The sequence below is a fragment of the Sinocyclocheilus anshuiensis genome, unplaced genomic scaffold (assembly GCF_001515605.1).
Source record: "Sinocyclocheilus anshuiensis isolate Anshui unplaced genomic scaffold, SAMN03320099.WGS_v1.1 scaffold165, whole genome shotgun sequence".
Taxonomy (NCBI): Eukaryota; Metazoa; Chordata; class Actinopteri; order Cypriniformes; family Cyprinidae; genus Sinocyclocheilus; species Sinocyclocheilus anshuiensis.
This window is the reverse complement of record NW_015540851.1, coordinates 63,932-85,745: the sequence shown is the minus strand read 5'-3', so window position 1 is coordinate 85,745 and position 21,814 is coordinate 63,932. Positions and strand designations below refer to the sequence as shown.

Sequence of the window (21,814 nt, the reverse complement as noted above, 5' to 3'; positions counted from 1 at the left end):
AAGCTGATCCGTGCTGGTTGCTGAGGAAATACTACAACTTTGCGCTGTTGATCGCCGGATCGGCTTTCACCGTGGAAGAAGCGGAGTCCAGCCCAGACTTGTCACATGTCCTTCCGGACGCTCCTTCGTCATAATCGCAGTACAGTATGTGGAAAATTATGTGTTTTTTGAACCTTAAACCGCATAAACACATTTCATTACGCCAAATACACAAAATACTGTTCTTTTAGCAGCATCATATGACCCCTTTAAAAATCGTGCCAAAGTTCTAAATGCTAGAGTGTAAATCAAATAAATATATAATCTTCTTTGTAAGGATATGAAAAAATTATATAATATAATGGATATGGATCTGCATTTCTGGTAACATGGTTCACACTATCTTCCGGTAGAAAGGTAGAGTAAATGTACCACTCTTCAGAGTTAAAAGCTTCATATTTTCCTTGTTTTTCCATTTTCTCCCCCAAAAATGTCAGTTCAGACAGAGAACAACACAATAACAACTAAAAAAATCTTTTTCTCTCATCACCTCAGTTCAAAGTGATTATTCCCACGTCTAAAGTCTTTAATCAGCATGCCATCCATCAGAATCCTGATTAGCCGGGAAATCTGTGTAGGACAGGCCTCTGCGGTTAAAGTTTTACCTGAACCCCCTGCCTTCGAGAAAATTGATATTTGAGTAACGAGGATGAGCGCACGAGCAGTAATTAGCACGCTGTGAGGATTGACAGTCTAATGATCAAATGTGTGTTCGGCTTTGACTGGAGGGGTTTGGCTGACCTCGGTGCTCATACAGTACTGATGTCACCCCATATGGCTCTGTCACATGGTTATTGTCTGCTCTGTTGTGCATTAGGTGGCATGTGCAGGATGGCAGGTCTCTTTGGTGACCTCACCAGTGGTGTGATGAGGAGAACATGGTCTTTGACATCCCCTGAGGAACAGCAGCAATGATGTCAGACTTTCACTGTGTGTTTGAAGCATCTGCTCCCTCTGCCTTTCCTCTCTCTGTTCCCATCGCTTCTTTTTCTTTCTGTCCCCTCATTTCTAATAGGGGATAATGGAAGCAGTTGTAACAAGTGGTAATTTTTTGCTGCCATTGAATTGAAACATTTATCACTAGGTTGTCAGGTAAAACGTAACATGAGTGATCACAAAGGATTTTTTCATGGCTGTGAGGTCGGAAACAACTGTAAAACTAGTCAAACACATAGGCACATATAGAATTATTACTATGCTAAGGAAAACAGTGTTCAGTAGTGTTAAAACTGATATTATTACTCTAAATTATGGCTTTGTTATATGTTCTTTTTTAAAATACATTTTTGTAAATTTTTTCATAGTTTTATAGGAATAGTTTAGGTATAGTTACTCAAAAATGACAAGTTTATTTTAAAGCTGTGATTTTTCTAACTTGCACTATTTATTATTATATTATATTATATTATATTATATACAAAAGTTTGGGTTCAGGAAGATGTTTTAATGTTTTTAAAAGAATTATTTTATGCTTACCAAGGCTTTAATCAAAAATACAGTAAAAACACTAATATTGTAAACATATTAAAATGACAATATATTTGAAACAGAAATATTTTATAAAATTATACATGTTTTTATGGTCACTTTTGATCAATTTATTGCACCCTTATTCTTTATTCATTTAAGTCTTAGGAAGTAACGTAACAGTAAAAACACTAATATTGTGAAAATATTAAAATAACATTTATTTGTTTATTTGAAACAAAAAATATTGTATAACATTATAAATATATTCACTGTCATTTTTTATCAATTTAATGTATTTTTTCTTTTCAAATAATTCTTACCGACCCCAAACTTTTAAATGTTCTATTCTATTCTATTCTATTCTATTCTATTCTATTCTATTCTATACACTGTTCCAAAAGAGATGGATTTGCAGTAGCCTGTTAGAATCACTCCCTATTTTCATATTCTTAGCAGGTAGCAAAATCCACATTTTTGTCATTTTTTCCCTCCAGTTCATTTCTTTTGACAGCGCCGTTCTAAAATGATTAAAGATGATTATCCTTCTTGTGTGGCTGAATCCACATGTACAGTATTTCTGTACTAAAGTGAGATGAATAGCGGCTCATCATTGTGCCTGTTTTGGGCTTTAATAGACAGTGATTACAATAGTAATATAATTCACTTCATATCCTGTCTGCCTCTCCTTTTCTTTTCGTCTAGGTGTATGGGGTGTATGTGTGGCCAATGATTGCGGTTCGGCTGGGCTCCAGAGTCGCTCGGTGTGGTGTGTCCATTCTGAAGGCTGGAGCACGCATCAGTCCAATTGCTTTCCATCTGCTCGCCCACCGCACCAGAGAGTGTGTGTGAAAATGTGCGAGTGGCAAAAGGATCTGTTTGAGTGGCGCTTGTCTGCTTGGGGCCCCTGCACCCCGAGTCCTCTCCTCCCAGCCAGTCGATGTGTGACCGCTCAGCGTGGAGTACAAAGCCGAGATGTGGTGTGTGTGAAGCGTACCAATGGCACCACAGTGAGCCAGCATGTGTGTGAAGTATTTTCTGCAGTGCCGGAAGGAGAACAGGCGTGTTTGTTACCCTGCCCAATCGACTGCATCGTCTCCGCCTTCACCCACTGGTCCACCTGCAGTCGCACCTGTGGGTCGGCCCTCCAGCAGCGCACCAGACACGTGCTGGCAGCGCCCCTGTATGGAGGAGCAGACTGTCCCAGCCTCACCCAGACACGTCCCTGTAACCATGAGAAAGCTCACCCTGCCCTTTGTCCCTCCGACCAGCAGGAATACAGTTATAGTTTGTGGGTGGGGCCCTGGAGCCCTTGCAGACTTAAAGGGACAGCGCCTGTTGGAAAGACGACAGTGGACTTTGGTTTTGGGCTTGAAGGGAAAAAAACTGTCAAAGCTTCGTATACCATCAAACGCTATGCTGAGATTAATTACCATCAAAATCATTATGATGAAAGAGGCCACAAAGTATCCCGGGAAATCACCATTGGCTATCAGACTCGGCAACTGCGCTGTACGAGGAGTGATGGGAAGAATGCCATGCTAAGGTGATAATTCTATGAATGTACAAATGAATGGGCGAATGATTAAGTTTTTGAATTCATCCATTTATTAATCTGTCTACTAATCAATCTAATGCCCATCCATCCACACAGCCATCAATCCACAGATTGATCAGTCATTGCACCAATTCATTTAATTAAATTTTTTATTTTATTTTATTTTTAATAATTTTTTATGAATTTAAATGTTCTATACTTTTCAATTTTTTATTTTATTTTATACATTTTTATTTTATTTGTTATATTTTATGAGTTTAATTTTATTTTCTGGATTTCATTTAGATTTTGTAATTTTTTATATATTATCTCATTTAGATTTTGATTCATTTTAATTTAATATTTAGTTTTTTATTTTATATATGTTTTCATATTTTTATATCACTTCTTTGTTTATTTTTTGTAGTTTAGTTTTTATACTTTTCATATTTTTATTTTATATTTATGTTATCTGATTTCTATATTTTATTTTGATAGTTTATTCATTATTTTTATACATTATTTTGTTTATGTTGTAGTTTAATTTAGTTTACTCAGCCCAGACAGGGTGATTCGGAACCCATGGCTACTTACCAGAAAAAGAAAAAAAAAAGATCTCTAAAATATTGATTTCAGTTTAAATTGTTTTATTGTAAGAAAATGTTTTATGTAAGAAAAAAAACATTGTGAAGTGATACAAGAGACATGAAACTAGCACAACTATGAAAGAAATTGGCCAATTAGACAGTTTAGCATTTTACAAAAATACAAAAATTCCACAGACTGCTGCAATTAGTCAGAATGAAGAGAGAGTTGTGTAATAAAAGCTTTTTAAAAAAACGAATGTATAGATGTATTCAGAATCGACTGGTCAAATAGAGCTGCAGTGAGGACTCATTACTGATCTGACCATGAATAAATGATACAGGCCTATTAGCAGACAGTTATGCAACAATGTTATGCAATAAATTTACTTGTTTTATTAAATGCCTCGCCACAGTGAGGATATTAGAGTCTTCTGTTTTAAGCACTGCCATCCTGCAAGTGCATATGGATTTCCGTTTTACCATATGATGCTGTTTGCATCAAAGAACATGCTGGTATTTATGTATGCGTTACTGGTTACACTGTCAAATAACAGAATCTAAATTTTACCTTCTGTTGTGGGCGAGACAGAAAAGAGAGAAGACTTTCCACCTTTTCTTTTTCCAGCTGAGGGAAGATCCCAAGCCGGCTGCTTTTTATTAATTTTTCATTAGATTTTAATGGAAATAGTACTTGTTGCTCCTAGAAAACTACAATAATAAGCTCCAGAGAGAGCGCAGGACTGCCGTGTGTTGTAGTGAATATGAAAAATGAAGAAACGGTTCTGAAAATATCCACATCCTGTCGAGCATGCTATAGGACAGCGGAAATCCAGTGAGACAAGTAAGCTATGCGTTTTGATTTGCTGCAAATATTTTCAAGTTCTGTGTATTTATATTTGATTTAATCATAGTTCTTAGCACCCATTGAGAGCCATCTATTGACAAAATGTCTAAAGCTCAAGGGGGAAAGAAAAGGTGGTCTGACTGAACCAACTTTGTGAAGATGTGGAAAAGTTGCTTTTTGTTAACAAATTCAGCACTTAAAGGGGTCATATGATGCGATTTCAAGTTTTCCTTTCTCTTTGGAGTGTTACAAGCTGATTGTGCATAGATAAGATCCCTGAAGTTGCAAAGACTAAAGTCTCAAAACCAAAGAGATATTCTTTATCAAGGTTAAGACTCTGCCACGCCCCCCTAAAACGGCTCGTTCTAACATGCCCCCACATATCTACCTCACTATGTGGCAATATTAGCATAATGCGGCCCAAATGTGCACGCAAAGAAAGAAGGCGTGGTTTCAGTAACCGCAGTTAGTGTTGAAGCAGCCATGTCAGGGAGACGCTGTGTGTTTCTAGGCGAAAGCAAAAGCACTTTATTTGGCATACCGAAAGTAGATGCATTTAGGAATCTTTAAGATTACTTACAACAGAACAGCAATGCATTTTATGGACGACCGTTTCGTGAACCTAGGAGAGGAGGTAATTCTGACTTTGCTATGACAATCTGGCGCTTCTGAATCAGCTACTGTTTTGTTATTAGCTTAAGTATTTGCTATTGACTTCAAATGCGGAGTTTTGCGCATTGTGTTTGTGTGTGTGTGCGCGTGCGTGCGTGGAGTCAGCTGTCTTAACCGTGGCTTGTGTACTGAAAACACATACCAGCTTCATCACTGTCTGTCACGTGACTCTGTTCCCCTTTCGGGCTCTGTCTTATGTTTTTTGAACATTAAAGCATGTCAACATATTCTGTTACACCAAATACACAAAATAATGATCTTTAAAAAAGCATCATATGACCCCTTTAAGATAAGCATATTAAAGGCCACCTATTATGCCCCTTTTTACAATATAAGTCTCAGGTGTCCCCAGAATGTGTCTGTGAAGTTTCTGCTCAAAAAACTCCACGGATGATTTATTATATCATTTTGAAAATGGCTAGTTTGAGTGGAAGCAGAAACAGGCTGTTTTTGTGCATGTCTCTTTATATGCAAATGAGCTGCTGCTCCTCGCCCCCTTTTCCAGAATAGGGCTGTGCCTTTACAGCTCATACCTCAGATACTCTTCTAAAAACATCTATTTGGTTTTGATTATCATATCTATTGTGCTGAAATCATGTGTTTTAAACCATAGTAGTTTAAACTTCTGATATACGGTTTTCTGAGCGCACACATCCAAAGCAAAGTTCTCTGTCACACTAAGTTCTCTTTCATGTCTTATTGCGCTTAAACTGTCAAATACTCACAAGTTTATGTTAAAAATTCATAAGTTACAAAAACACAGTCAGTTATGTCTGTGAAGGTAAACAGCTGGGAAAGAATATCAGATCTGTGTATTAAGTGACGGCAGCGTAATATACAGTACCTATACTGCTGTCTATGCTGATAATATGATCCAAACAAAATAAAAACAGAGTCACTCACTGCTCTTTAGTGAATAATTTTTGTAGCTCTAATAAAAAGACATTTCTTACTTGAATGCTGATTTAAAATGCTCTAGTGTGAAGAAAAACATGGCGGATTGTGTGCGGCTCACTCAGGGCGGGGTCTCTGCTAGTGATGTCCGGTTCGCGAACGAATCGTTCGATTTAACCAGTTCTTCTTAGTGAACCGGTTGAACCAGTTCACCAAATCGGACTGAATCGTTGAAAAGTGTAAGCATTAATCCACAAATTACTTAAGTTATTCACTTTTTAAACGTGGCTGACACTCCCTCTGATTCGAAATAAACCAATATCCCGGAGTAATTAATTTACTCAAACAGTACACTGACTGAACTGCTGTGAAGAGATGAACACGAGCAGAGCAGCATCTGTGCAGCAAGCCGGATAATGAACGTACACGCCCACTGCTGGAGCGGTTCTCAACCGGTTTTTTTAACCGGTTCATTGAAACGAACTGTCCGAAAGAATCGGTTCGCGGAAAAGAACCAGACTTCCCATCACTAGTCTCTGCTAATACAGCATTGTCGTCAACAGTCGTGGGTGGGGCTTGTAAAATGTGACGTCACATTGTACAGATTCTGCAAATGCTTGTTCTGAGATACTGATTATGATTTATGGGAATTAAAAAAGCAGAGAGTGGATTTTTATCATTATAGGGTGGTTGTGTACACACACTGCCAATACACATTTATGTTCAAACAACATGGAAAAGTGAATTTTGCATAATAGGTGCCCTTTAAGGTTTAAAAATGTCCATATAAATCTGAATTAAAATATCCCACCTGAGTGGGATGTGTTTTAATTCCCATTATCGTATCAAACGAGTTCCCATGCGTATCAAACTCATTATCCCAGTGAAACACTGCAATATTATTCAATCTAATTCTTTGCTTTCTATTTTATGACTAATACCTTTATAATAGTATACTGAAGATTAGCACTTTGTGGTCCCCTATTTAACTAATCCACTAATGTTTTCTCAGTGTCAGTGTCAACTCTAAAACAAGCACATTTGCAATCACCTGCAAGAGATGTTTTGTTGTCTATGCAGCAAGCATCAATAGTGTTACCAACAATAAGATGCTAATACCAGTCTTTATTTGTCTACGTAATAAATTAACATAATTTGATGTCTTCAGATTATAAGATTCCCCTTGCGGTTTGCAAACTTTTTCGCATTCGTATTAAGCCAGACTAAACTTCTGAATAAATTGAACACCCACGGACCACCTCATCTCTCTCTCTCTCTCTCGCAGGATTTCATAGTTTGCTTTCGCTTGTTTTGTATGCCAATATAGTCACCGAGAATCAGCAGCAACACTAAAGCCTTGGAGAGTTCGAGAGACAGCTTGAAAAATGTTCTGTTTATGTTGCTACCTTTTTTGTCATACTAGCCAGAGGCTAAATGGATGCCAGCAGCTCCAGAACAGGCAGATTAAGCCTTTTTTTTTTAAGTTAAGGTAATACATAAACATGAAATCCTTTGAAAGTAACTAAACAGTAACTGTTAATGTAATTTTTAGAATTGTAATGTGTTTTTTTTTTATATATATCAAAGATGGATAGAGGAGAGCTCAACCTGCCAGTTAACCCAGTAAAGGGCAGCAGAGGGACACAAAATACAGTATCAAGCATCTTTTTACAGCAATACAATTCTTCATTTTACAATGTCATAAAAATGCGGTAAAAAAAGATGACACTGTAAATTTCCTTCTCACCCCCAGTCTTTGCGACCATGACAACAGCCCAGTGAACTTTCGTTCATGCGTGATGCCCAGAGACTGTAAAGTGTCTGATTGGTCACAGTGGAGTCCATGTTCAAAGACGTGTCGGACATCTGACCAATCGCCTGGCTTCAGAATCAGGAGCCGCAGCCTGGAGAGAGCAGCCATTGGTGGAGGAGAGCCATGCCCCGCCCTGGAGGAAAAAGCAAACTGTAATGTTTTGGAAGACACTCTGCCACTGTGCCCAAGGTAAAGAGACAGCATTGCCAGAATTGTGCATCCAAATCTTTTCAAATGTTGTAGTTCTTAAACTCAACATTAAAAAATAATTCACCATGACTTTGTGAATGATTCCTCCATGCCTGTTTAATTTCTTAAAAAAATTGACCACATAACTTTGAATCAAATGTTACTCTACATTTTTTTTTTTTTTTTTGATAATCCGTTTAGCTTGGAGTTATGTTACAATATAGAAGAAAAGATATGTTGCTACTTCAGTTTCATTGTGACTTTGAAAAGACTGAATAGATGACTCTTTAATTTGACTTCAAATTAATGTATTTTAATTTGCTGGAAATACAGGTTTGAGTGGAGGGTGACCAATTGGAAACCATGCCAGGTGACCCCACTTTTGAGTCAGCAGGACCATCGCCATAACAATAGCAGCATTCTGTGTGGACGTGGGATCCGGACCCGAGAGGCATATTGTGTCAGGATCCATGACAACACAGTACCATCCCAAAGTAAGAACTCTGTTTTTAGAGTCAGCTATGGATTATTAACATAGAAATACCATTGAGTTATGTTTTCAGATTACATTTAGTTTTTGTACAATGGTAGTATCACAGTATTATTTGATATCAGCCTATTCTTGAGCCAAGATGACTAGGTAGCATCACACGTGCACTACTTTTTTTTCTTTTTAAAACATATCAAAGTTTCCACAAAAATATTAAGCAGCACATTGATAATACACAATGTATTTTGTAAATCAGCATATTAGAATGATTTCTGAAGGATCATGTGACACTGAAAACTGGAGTAATGATATTGAAAATTTAAATTGAATTAATTACAATTTAAAATATATTAACATAGAACAACAATTATTTTAAATTGTAATAATATTTCACAATATTGCTGTTTTACTGTATTTTTTAAATGAATGCAGCCTTAATGAGCAAAAACATTCAAGAATCTTACAGACACCAAACTTTTTAATGTTTTACTGTATCATTCACAAAGAAGTCGATTCTAGTATGCATTGAAATAAGCTCAGTGGCAAACAAAGTCAAGTTTAGTTGTTTAGACGTATGTGTCATTCAGTACAAACATGTATTGATAAAAAGGTTTCAACCTAATTGCAAAATTCTACCTAGTAATTGTGTGTATTATATAGTTTTATGCTTATTAGAGTATTGTGTTGATAGCTTAGCAACAAGAAGAGTGTAAATTTGTGGCCTATGAAGCGCGATCCAAGTCATTTATAAGATTCCATTTCAATGAGGATGATTTTTTGGTTTTTAATAATATGTCCATCTCGCGTTACAATAAGCAAATGTTGTGGGGCAAAAAGATTTTCTAGATTGATTTCATTTTATTTAATCCGTCATTGGCTGTTGAGTCTCAGGGCACAAGGCTAAGGGGGAGATTTAGTTTCCTCTGCATTTCTGTTCTTTGATTTAAATGGTAATCTGTGGCCACACAGTGAGAAAGACGGATTTGAATTACATTTATTTTTGTGCAAGCTTCTGTTAGATCTTTAAAAATGCATTTCATACAGTTTAGAAAATAAACCACTTTTTATGGTAAATCTCTCTCTGTTTTTTATTATTAGTCAATCGGCCTGTTGGCAGGAACTTGTGCACTGTGCCTTTACCGCTATTGGCTGAGTCTTGCTTCATTCCCTGTCAGAAACATTGTCCCCTCACGCCTTGGTCACCCTGGGGACCCTGTCTCCATGACAACTGTTTGGAACCTCAAGGAAGAAGAGGTGAGAGACGAAAACATCCCATCAAACCAGATCGCACACATCCAAATCTAAATCACACACTCTGTCCTTGGTTTCTTCTCTCAGTAATGTAAATCATGTGTGAATATCAGATGTGGCGTATTTCTGACCCTAAGCTGTGGTGCCGCCTACTCAGTGAGGCAACAGTGACGGGACAGCTGTATTCCTCTATTTAGACTCGCTATAAATGCCTTTTTCTTTATATTCCGTTTTCTATTTCTTCTCTCTATCCCTTAATGTGCATATATATTTGGCCACGATATTTGACTGTTGCGCTGCTTATTTTGCCAGAGTGTGGGAACAGTATCTGTAAAAATGTTGGCATTGAGAATGTTTCTGTTTGAGTCATCGCTGATAGTTCTTTTCCTTTGTTAATTTGCATGCGTACACCTCACCTACAGGTTTCAGGGTGAGAGCTCGTTCTGTAATTAATGAGTCTTGGGTGGAGTCTGACAGTTGCCCTCACGTCAGCGAAGCGATGACCTGTGATGACCCCGTCTTCTTCCAGTGGCAAGTGACATCGCAGGGGCCCTGTGTTTCACAAAATGGATCGTGTGGCCCAGGATTCCAAGAACAGACTCTGGAGTGTTTGATCGCCACAGGTATGCAGCTTACTGTTTCCTTAACAGTTGACCTAAAACTGAAAAGTCTGTCATTATCTTCTTACCGTCATGTCATTCCAAACCTGTAGACTTACTTTCGTTCATGGAACACAAAAGGAGTCACTTTGTAGAATGTCCAATATGCTCTTTTCCATACAAAGAAACTAAAAAAAGCACCCTAAAAGTGTCATGCAGTCCATATGATTTGTATATTTCATGTCATTAAAATGTTATGTTGCCAGGCTTTTAAACATAAATGTTGTAACAATATGTACATCATTACATACAATCTTTTTTGCATTTTATATGCTAAAATCAGTATTTTTACAGCTCCTATAAAAAAAATAAAAAAATAAATGACCTGATTGATTATGAAAGGACCAATGACGTTTGATGTAACTGACATCAGTTCTGGTGTGCTGAGTCTTGAGATGCCATATTTGAATGTATGCAAATGAGAATGTTTTCAGGAAGTAGCAAAACAATTGTATGGCTTCAGAAGAATATAGTGAGGCAAATGTGCCACTTTTATGCTTTATGGGCTATACTTGTATATTGTTTGTTGTCATTTTTGGAGCCTAACATCCCCCATACACTACCAATTAGAGTTTTGGTGCCAATAGGATTTTTTGTTGTTATTGTTGATGTTGTTCTTTGCTTTTACTCAGCAAGGAACCATTAACTTTTTAACCATTTCTAATGTTACAACATTTATTTTTCAAATAAATGTTGTTCTTTTGAACTTTCTATTTAGATTAAAGAATCTTGAAAAGCTGTTTACAACATTGATAATGTTTCTTGAACAGCAAATCAGCCTAACAGAATGATTTCTGAAGGATCATGTGACACTGAAGACTGGAGTAATGATGCTGAAAATTCAGCTTTGCATCACAGGAATAAATTGCATTTTAAAAATATATTAAAATACAAAACATTTATTTTAAATTGTGTTAATATTTCACAATATTGCTGTTTTTACTGTATTTTTTAACAAATCAACATGTAGCCTTAAACTTATTTTAAAAACATTTAAAAATCTTACTGACCCCAAACATAGGCATTGTAGACATTTTGCAAAAAATCTCAAGAAAAATCATTCTGAAAAACTGCATGAAGGTAATTAAATAAGGACAGCATTTAAAGAACTATCCCTTTAATTATCTTTCTCAATCCCATCATTCTTCACCTTCATCCCTCTAATTACTTTCAACCTTCTGTTATCCCCATCCTCAAACTCTTCAGCGATTAGTTATTTTTACTCACATAAGCAAATGATCAGCTATCTTTTAATCTCCTCTCCTCCCGGCGGGTATGTGGCATATTTCTTATCTGTATTCTGTGCTTCTCATTGAGATGAGTTTGAGATGCAGTTTTGACACACAACTGCCTAGGAGCCTTAGGTGTCCTCTAAGGTCTTTCATTGTAATGTCACTCATTCACATCAAGTGCCAGCATGTGTGTTGTCCAACAGTAGTAAGTATGTAAGTGGTCTTAAGGGGTTTACAACTGTATGTGAAATATGTCCGTTTGTGGCTAGGCAGTCGTCAGGCATGGCTGGATGCAGAGTTGGATGCAACTTTACTTCACAACATTCCAAAGCATAATATTGTACTTTTTACTGCACTACGTTTCATATTAAATATCATTTAATACTTAATTACATTAGTAATCTATTACTTTCTTACTTTTACTCAAGTAAAAGTAATTCAAAGATTTACTTGAGTACAAGAAAGTACTACATTTTTTATGTTCTTAAGTATTAAAGGTAAAACAAACAACAACTTTTATGAAAGGAAGTGCAGTAAAAAGTATGACATTATGCTTTGGAATGCAGTGAAGTAAAGTTTTCCAAAGAAAACCACTCTGATAAACTACAGATACTTTTTAAATTTACTTGAGTAAAGTAAAAATACTTCACTACTATCCGCTTCTGGCTGGATGCGGTGGAGCTGGAATTTTACATCCGACATACATATCTGCATTAAACCTGACAGCATCATCTTCCCAGCATGCACTTGGAATGTTCTACAAAATGCAAAGTGAAGCTGAAATGCCAAAGCCATTAAAGCTGAAGTGCAGCTGACTTAATGTGATAATGTATTCTTGCTGGAGATTTGAGTTGTTCCCACAATAACATTAGATAAAAAAGAAAACTGAACATCCCAGCTGTTCAATGTGAGTTTATAAATCATACACTAGATTTTTACATTTTCTGATGAAAATTTAGTTGGGGTTTCTGTACTGCCATGATGATAAAGTACAATCCCGTATGATATATATATATATATATATATATATATATATATGTGTGTGTGTGTGTGTGTGTGTGTGTGTGTGTGAGTGAGTGAGTGAGTGAGTGAGTGAATGAATGAATGAATGAATGATGAATGAATGAATGAATGAATGAATGAATGATGCATTTATATACTTCAGTCTTCAGTGTCACATGATCCTTCAGAAATCATTCTAATATGCTGATTTGCTGCTCAAGAAACATCCAACTTAAACATATCTTGAAATACACTTAATATACTTAAAGTTGTTTCAAAATAATACATTTAATATGCCCTTAGTATAGTATAATTTAAATATAGTAAGTATGTCTGAAAAAGCACAATTTAAATGTATTTCTTTTTCACCTGGGAAGGGCCAGGGGGGCAATTTGGCCAGGACAACGGGGATACACCCCTACTCTTTACGAGAAGTGCCATGGGATTTTTAATGACCAGAGAGTCAGGGCCTCGGTTTAACATCTCATCCGAAGGACGGTGCTTTTTACAGTAAAGTGTCCCCGTCACTATACTGGGGCATTAGGAACCACACAGACGTGTGTGTGCGTGTGTGTGCGTGTGTGTGCGTGTGTGTGCGTGTGTGTGCGTGTGTGTGCGTGTGTGTGCGTGTGTGTGCGTGTGTGTGCGTGTGTGTGCGTGTGTGTGCGTGTGTGTGCGTGTGTGTGCGTGTGTGTGCGTGTGTGTGTGTGTGTGTGCGTGTGTGTGCGTGTGTGTGCGTGTGTGTGCGTGTGTGTGCGTGTGTGTGTGCTAGTTTTGATCACATTACTATGCATTTGCTATTCAATGTTGAATGGTTGCTATAGGAAATTGCTTATTGGTCTTAGCAAAAAGCTCAAAGTGTAGTTTTTGCAATGGCCAGACATGGTTCATAGCTTCATTTACAAAAGTTATCCCTCCAGTTTCTGTGATCTGACTGCAAGTTCGATGTTTATGAAGTAGCATGCTATTGAATTCTGCTGTCTATCAGCAGTCCTGCAGTTCTGGCGTGCTATAATGCACTTTTTAAGGCTCTAGGTAGATAATCACTCTGGGAAATTGCTTCTTCTAACAGTAAAAATAGGTGAAAAAATCTCCCTGTCTGCCATGTGAAAAGAAAATGAAATAAACCCTTATAACGCAACAGGAAAGTGGTGATTACAGGGGTCATAAAAATACATATTAAGAGCTGTGCATCTTCAGATGAGACAGTCTCTTTAAAAAAGAGCTCTGTTTGTGCATTTATATCTTAGGCAACGAATACAGTTCAGAGAGATTGATTTTTAAGGCCTAACATCAATTGGAGAAACGTTGCCCTTCCTGCATCTGAGATGTAATGAAGAAATGAACTATTGCGGCTCAATATCTGATTCTCAGAGGAGAGTCTGTCCAGACCAGTTAGGATTATTACTCGCCTTTTATATTTGTTCTTTTCTCTCACAAACAACCTGAAGAGCATGTTCTACTAGTTGATTCTGTGCTTGCGTATATGTGTCCATTGTTCTTTCCAATCTCACAAATAAAAAGATCTGTGAGATTGTTTTGCATATGCGAGTTGATCTTTCCTCACTGAGTTAGAAGTTAAAAATGTAACTTTATTTTCTTTTCTTTTTTCTTGTTCAAAACATTTACTCAAATAAATGTGGTTAAAATTATGCTCATTACAAGCAAAAGCTGAGCCTACTTTTTATAATTATGCCTTGGACTGATTTTTCCCCATTTTAAGCATAAAACTAACAACATTTAGTGAGATTAATGTTTAAAAAAATAAGAAATCGCAGCTGAAATGTTCTTTCCTTCTTATGAAATTGCCACTGAAATGTTCTTTCCTTCTTGGTATTTATTTTTATTTATTTATTTATTTTGCAGTGAAGCAGTTAGGACTCTTTAGAGTATTTTCCATAGTGAACTGAGTGAAGTTTAGCGCTAATGTTTTACTGCACCCTTAATTATCAGATAATTATTTTTAAGCTGTCTGTTCATTTAAAAAGTGCCTTAATGTTGTCGAATCGTGGTCTTTGAGAAAAGAATAGAGCAATCAGAGTGCTATTAAACATCTTATTTGCATATTATTCTACTTTAATTAAAGAAAAGTGATTGTTAGGTGCATGATGAGGAAACCGGAATTTTCCTGTGCTTAAAACAAGCCATGATCATTATTTCAATGTTCTTATTTTGTTTCTTGGCAGTACATTTAATTGCATATTTCCTTTGCTTGTATTCGAAGAAGATGTTAATTAAATATACTTGTTTATAGGGAAAGAATAAGTGTTATTCAAAAAAGAAAATGGGAAAAGATTTATGCAGTATTATTCAGTATAAAACATTATACAGTATGTCGATATAAAAAAAAAAAAAGAAAAACACTGAGAAAAGGGACTTTTTTTTTCCTGATTAGATGCATTTAACAGAAATGTCTGCTTTCCTCTTTGCATTATAGGTGATCCAGTCCCTAATGATCAGTGTTTAGGAGATCCTCCTCCAGTCCGGCAGACATGTGAGATGCCCTGTCCTGGGGACTGTGTAATGGGACACTGGAGCCCCTGGACTTCCTGTTCCCAGTCCTGCTCCAGTAAACACCAAGAGGGAAAACAAAGTCGCTCACGTCTTGTTCTGGCTCTTCCTGGAAAGTGTGAGTTCGGATTGAACATTTGGTTCACAAGCATTTGGTTTGTGCAGCATAAATAAGATACCAGGCCAAGTGATTAGGGCACAAGTTGAGCTCAGAATTTCATGCACATCACATTTTCATTATGGTAAAGATGATGATGATATGGTTATGTCTTGTCAAGTTTTGAGAACACTCAAAGAGGATAAATAATAAATACACAAAGCACAAATTATGAAAACGTCTTGGAAATGTAACACTTCCAGCTGTTGCAGAAAAACTGGGTACAGCAGCCCTCACATACTGGGCTTTATTAAAGCCCTTCTTTGAGACTCTTTCCATTTAATTATTCAAATGCCTCTTTTTAAACTGATTTGCCCTGAGTCCAAACCTCTAATCCCCATTTTAAAATGATGTTCTATTAGTCTTTGTCCTGCCATCCCCTTCTTTTATGCTGGTCCCCATAAAGCAGGTCTTTCCCATGAATTATAGATTATTTCTTTATGACACATTCACCAGGGACATATCCTTTGTTTGACCCCTCAAACAGATGGCCCTCCATCCTTATATATGTGTGGGTGTGTGTATACACGTTATTTATACATTTTGTTAAAAATCCTTTTTTTAAAGAAAAATCTTGAGCTCACCCAGGCTGCATTTATTTGATCAAAAATACAGCAAAAACGGTTATATTTAATTATATTACAATTGCAATAGTCATTAAAATGTTTATTTTTATATTTTAAATGTAATTTATTCACAGAATAATAAAAAAAATTTTTAGCATTCATTACCCTAGGCTTCAGTGTTACATGATCCTTCAGAAATAATTCTTATATGCTAATTTGCTGCTGTGAATCACACATTTTTTCTGGATCCTTTGATGAATAGAAAGTTTAAAAGAACAGCGTTTGTATCACTTTTGAATAATTGAATGTCCTTGCTGAATAAAAGTAATAATACATTTTTTTTTAAATCTTACTGACCTCCAAACTATGAATATGTATATAGACAGTGTGATATATGAATCTGTTGAATATGCACAGCTAATGATCGATATGTATATACAGTATAATAATATTCTGGATGGCTAATAAATTACTCGATGATGCCATATTAAATCAATGTGCAGTATTTTTAGTGCACAGTAGTTATAAATAATTGCACAGTAGTTGTTGCTATATTGGCCGGTTTGGGGTGTAAAAAATACCTTTTTTTCTGGTTATAGATGGAAAGCCATGCCCTCCGGCCCCTAAGCTGGAGCAGTGGAGACCCTGTGGCTCACACTCATGCACAGTATACTACTGGGATACTTCACCTTGGGATCCCTGTATGCCAAACACCATCACAGACGAGAGTGAAGGTAACAGCACAACTCCGCAGATGGAGAATGATGCCACCTGCGGTACAGGGGTACAGATGCGCCAAGTCACATGCAGGAGAGCTGGGAATGGACATGTGCTGCCAAAACGGTAAGGAACCTCAAAATCTTTTATCCTAAATTCTGTGTAGAACACCATACAGGTAGTCTCATACTGGAATATATTTTAGGTGTCCTGAATCCTCTCGTCCTGACTCAATCCGGTCTTGTCCTTTACCTTGCAAAATTGATTGCATCGTCACACCTTTTAGCGAATGGAGTGCCTGTCCCACTTCCTGTTTATCAGGTAAACTTGTTGTCCCCAACAGCATGTCCTAACCAGACAAAACTTGACAAGTTTGAACTTCATGTTTTATCTCTCAATACTGTGGATTTCTTTGTTTTTCTAGTAAATGCTACTGCACCAACCCAGTCCCGTCACAGGATCATCATCCAGAGACCTGCTAATGGAGGTCAAGAGTGCCCCGATACTCTTTTTGAGGAGAGAGAATGTGATCCACCCCCACTGTGCCCAACTTACAGGTAAAGAGAGAAATTATTTCATAATTGGAATGTTTATGATAAATGGCAAAAAAGTTGGATAAGCCTGGAAAGACCCAACAAGTTATCTAGCAGTCAACAATGTTGTATACAAGATATACAAACATTTACAACATATACAAAATAAAATGAATCATATTTCTTATATGCTGACTGTTTGGTGTTGTTGTTTCAAAGTTCATAGACTGCTGTTCAAAAGTTTGGTGTTGGTAACTTTTTTTTTTTTTTAAAGAAGTCTCCTATGCTCACCAATGCAGCATTTATTTGATCAAAATACAGTAAAAAAACTGTAATATTGTAAAATATTCTTATAATTTAAAATAACTGTTTTCTATTTTACTATATTTTAAAATATGATTTATTCCTGTAATACTAAATTCAGCATCATTACTCCAGTCTTCAGTGTGACATGATCATAAATTATTCTAATATGCTGATTTGATGCTCAAGAAACATTTCTTATTATTATCAGGTTTGAAAACAGTTGTGCTGCTTAGTATTTTTCCCTTTTTTTAAATTTTTTTTTTTTTTTCATTGTATTTATTTATTTATTTTAAATTGTGATGCATTTTTTCCAAGATTCTTTAATGAAAGGAAGTTAAAAAACAACATTTATTTGAAATAGAAATATTTTGTTATGCTATAAATGTTATTACTTTCACCTTTGATCAATTTAATAAAACCATACATTTTGATTAATAGTGTACAACAAAGCTACATATAGATCATGATGTAAAAATCTGGTGTAAAAAACTTAATATCATCATCAGTAGCTTATAAGTGATTTGTTGTCATGAAAAATCCAAACTGTGTATACATAAATGCAAACTGAACTTTAAATATGATTTTTCTCATTTTTATATTTTTTTGTTTAGTTGAAACTAGAATATTCTTAAAAATTAGGAAAAACAATTCATATAAAAAATAAATAAAGTTTTAAAAAGTACCCTTTAAAATGTTTAGAGCATTTTTTAAGATCCTGTCCTTTAAGACAGAAAAATACCCAAATGTAATCAAACATGTGGTGTTAAAGGGGTCATATGATGCTTTTTTAAAGATCATTATTTTGTGTATTTGGTGTAACAGAATATGTTGACATGCTTTAATGTTCAAAAAACACATTATTTTTCAAATGCTGTACATTATTGTAGGTCCTCTATGCCCCGCCTCTCTCAAACGCTTCATTTTCTACAAAGTCCCTCCTTCCGACAAGCGCAGTCTGCTCTGATTGGACAGCTGACCCAGTGCATTGTGATTGGCTGAACACCGCAAGCACTCGTCGGAAATGTAACGCCCCTTACCATAATCGCGAGCTTCATCTTTCAAAATAAATGTAAAGACAGAGCCCGAAAGGGGAACAGAGTCGCGTGACAGACAACAAAGTGATGAAGCTGGTATGTGTTTGTGATGTGACCCCCCCTCTCTCTTGCACAGTATTGCCAAAGCATTGTCCATTACATGAATAAACAATTATATAATACATAAACAAAACAACAATAGATATGTAAAATAATTAAATAAGTACGTGTACTTTCTTTTTTTCTTTTTTCATCTATGCACAATCAGCTTGTAACACTCCAAAGAGAAAGGAAAACTTGAAATCGCATCATATGACCCCTTTAAACATGGTAATGTGTATCACTACTAGATGTGCCAATAAAATACAAAATGTTCATAAGGTATCACTGGATGTAAGCCAGACACCGCAACATGTTTTCTGTGCACTGATGTTTCCTGGCAGATGGCAGACCCACCGCTGGCATCAGTGCATTCTGGTAGCTGATTCGGTGAGGCAGGCTGTGGGTGGGCCCGCAGAGGCATGCGGTATTGGCCTAGAGACAAGAGGTATGTGACAGATTAGGATCTCTGTATGATTTAAACTTTTATTAGGAAAGTTCTGCAAAACCGGGGTTACTGTAGGACGATAACTTATCTAAGAGATTCAGAGGGGCTTCTTTGCTGCCTGAAGGTTTATTTCCTTGCAATTTTCCCCATACTCTCCCTTCTTATAGAACGTTGTCAGAATGTCAGAAAGGACACACAGCATGGTGTGACATCTGACATCTCCGTCCACGGGCCCTTTTTAAAATATCCTGCTGGTGCTTCATCTAAATTGAAAGGTGTTGGCCTATCAAGATACAGCGAGGATCCTTTCAAAGTGTGGTTTGGAAAGTGAGAAGAGTATTTCTCAGCAAATAAATGATTCCCTCAAGATGCGCACAGTGGGCTTCATTTAGCAAACATGAGCAGAATGATTATCTATGTACATTTTTTGTAAAATTATTCTTAAATTATTTAGTGGAACAATTTGCACAAGATGGTTTTACGAACGTTTTACACTCATTTGTTCTGCTCCTCATTGAGAACGAATGAGGCCCAGTATTTTACAGCAGGCTCCAAAATGTATTTGTACTAGGGATGTGCATCTCATGACTCAGGCCGATACGATACGCATCTCGATGCATAGCTAACGATACATTAAAGATACATATGAAGCAGCTACCGATCCGATGCGATGCGATACGATTCACCCCTGTTACGATGCAGTGTGATCCGATTTTGGAATGGGGTATGAGTGGTTATGAACGAATGAATGAAACGCATTTGTCCGCGTTTCACTCTGTCTCGAATCGCGCTCGCGGAAAGCGCTCGAGAAACAGTCTCTTTCGCTGCCCGGTACACTTTCAACTCATTTTTTAGTCTCGAGCAAGACTGTACGACATTCCATTACATGATTTGACAGATTTTTACATAGAAAGGGTGACAGCGCACCGCATTAAAAGAAATGATCATTCATGTTTTCATAACCGCTGGCCAAATTCAAAAACGAAACTAAAATTAAATCATCTTTGAGAGCAAGGGGGCCCCCTGGTGTTTTGTGGGCCCTATGCAGCTTGCGTATTTTGCGTATAGGGAGGATTGGCTCTGGCTGTACCATTTATAGTTTGCAGAACAGATAGCAGAACATTAGAACATTACAATCTAAATTGCTTTTTAAATCATTAAAATAACTAAATTAAAAGTTAAAATAACTTAATTAAAAATGAAAATAATAATAAAGCAAATGACTATATTTTAACTGCTATAAGAAACACACACTTTAATAGCTTACATTTGAATTACCTATTACAATAGGTCCTTTACAGTTACTGCTATCATAAAAATACACTTATATGTAGGTTTAAAATTCTACAAAAGACACATTTAATGTCCAACAACAAATATTTTAGCAAAATGTTTTGACATAAATTTTACTCGGAATTATTGCACTCCTATTCGATTGCGCTCTGTCTGTTTAGCGTTCATGCGCGCCGCAGCGCTCGTTGCTCTCGCGTAAGCCTCACCCACTCCTGACAGCAAAATGTATATGTTTGCATGACTTTCTAATATTTACAGATGAAGAATATACCTGTGACACACATGTCTGTTATGCACTGAGGAGAACACAACGTCTCGAATGCTTTAAACAGTGCAGATATATTTGCTGTTAGCCATGGTGGATCGATTTGATCTATGATCGACATTAAGGGGTGCTTAAGAATAAGCGTGCACAAATTAGTGAGATTGTGTGTGAGATTGTGTGAACTTAATTTGTTGTTTATGGAACCTCTTTAGCCCCGATTGATCTGTTAGGTTATTTCAAGTCATGTTTTGGACTTTAATCCCCGCTTTTCCTAAGGTCTCCGTGGTGTTGTGATGCGTCATATTTACGCAGCAGAAGTGGTGCAGAGAACACGCTTGAGAACAGTTTAGAGAGGAGAAATCAATCTACATATAAAATATTGGTCACTTTCTAAATAATAAAAGTATAGCGCATCCACTAGTAATTATATATAAATAAATATTTTTTTACCGATGCAAATATGTTAGAACATAGAAATGATGCATCGCGATACAAATGCCACACAACTAAAACAAGTCGCAACACAACGGAAACAAGCCACAACACAACAGAAACAAGCCGCAACACAACGGAAAAAAGTCGCAACACAACAGGAACAAGTTGCAACACAAGGGAAATAAGCTGCAACACAACGGAAACAAGTCGCAACACAACGGAAACAAGTCGCAACACAACGGAAACAAGTCGCAACACAACGGAAACAAGTCGCAACACAACGGAAACAAGTCGCAACACAACGGAAACAAGTCGCAACACAACGGAAACAAGTCGCAACACAACGGAAACAAGTCGCAACACAACGGAAACAAGTCGCAACACAACGGAAACAAGTCGCAACACAACGGAAACAAGTCGCAACACAACGGAAACAAGTCGCAACACAACGGAAACAAGTCGCAACACAATGGAAAAAAGTCGCAACACAACAGGAACAAGTTGCAACACAATGGAAAGAAGCTGCAACACAACGGAAACAAGTTGCAACACAACGGAAACAAGTTGCAACACAACGGAAAGAAGTCGCAACACAACAGGAACAAGTTGCAACACAATGGAAACAAGCTGCAACACAACGGAAACAAGCTGCAACACAACGGAAAAAAGTCGCAACACAACAGGAACAAGTTTCAACACAATGGAAACCAGTCGCAACACAACGGAAACAAGTTGCAACACAATGGAAACAAGTCGCAACACAACGGAAACAAG

General features: G+C 36.8%; 1 protein-coding gene across 1 annotated transcript in view; it reads left to right on the top strand.

The window, feature by feature from the left end:
* The window catches only part of LOC107687750 (thrombospondin type-1 domain-containing protein 7B-like), a 47,693-nt gene that overhangs the window by 11,440 nt on the left and 14,439 nt on the right, over positions 1-21,814 (top strand). Inside the window, exons 2-11 of the mRNA XM_016485202.1 lie at positions 2,212-3,052; positions 7,794-8,042; positions 8,376-8,536; positions 9,631-9,786; positions 10,206-10,406; positions 15,114-15,305; positions 16,510-16,753; positions 16,833-16,948; positions 17,052-17,184; positions 18,944-19,047. Of these exons, the coding sequence (XP_016340688.1) occupies positions 2,212-3,052; positions 7,794-8,042; positions 8,376-8,536; positions 9,631-9,786; positions 10,206-10,406; positions 15,114-15,305; positions 16,510-16,753; positions 16,833-16,948; positions 17,052-17,184; positions 18,944-19,047 (2,397 nt within the window). The remainder of the gene's footprint in view (positions 1-2,211; positions 3,053-7,793; positions 8,043-8,375; positions 8,537-9,630; positions 9,787-10,205; positions 10,407-15,113; positions 15,306-16,509; positions 16,754-16,832; positions 16,949-17,051; positions 17,185-18,943; positions 19,048-21,814) is intronic.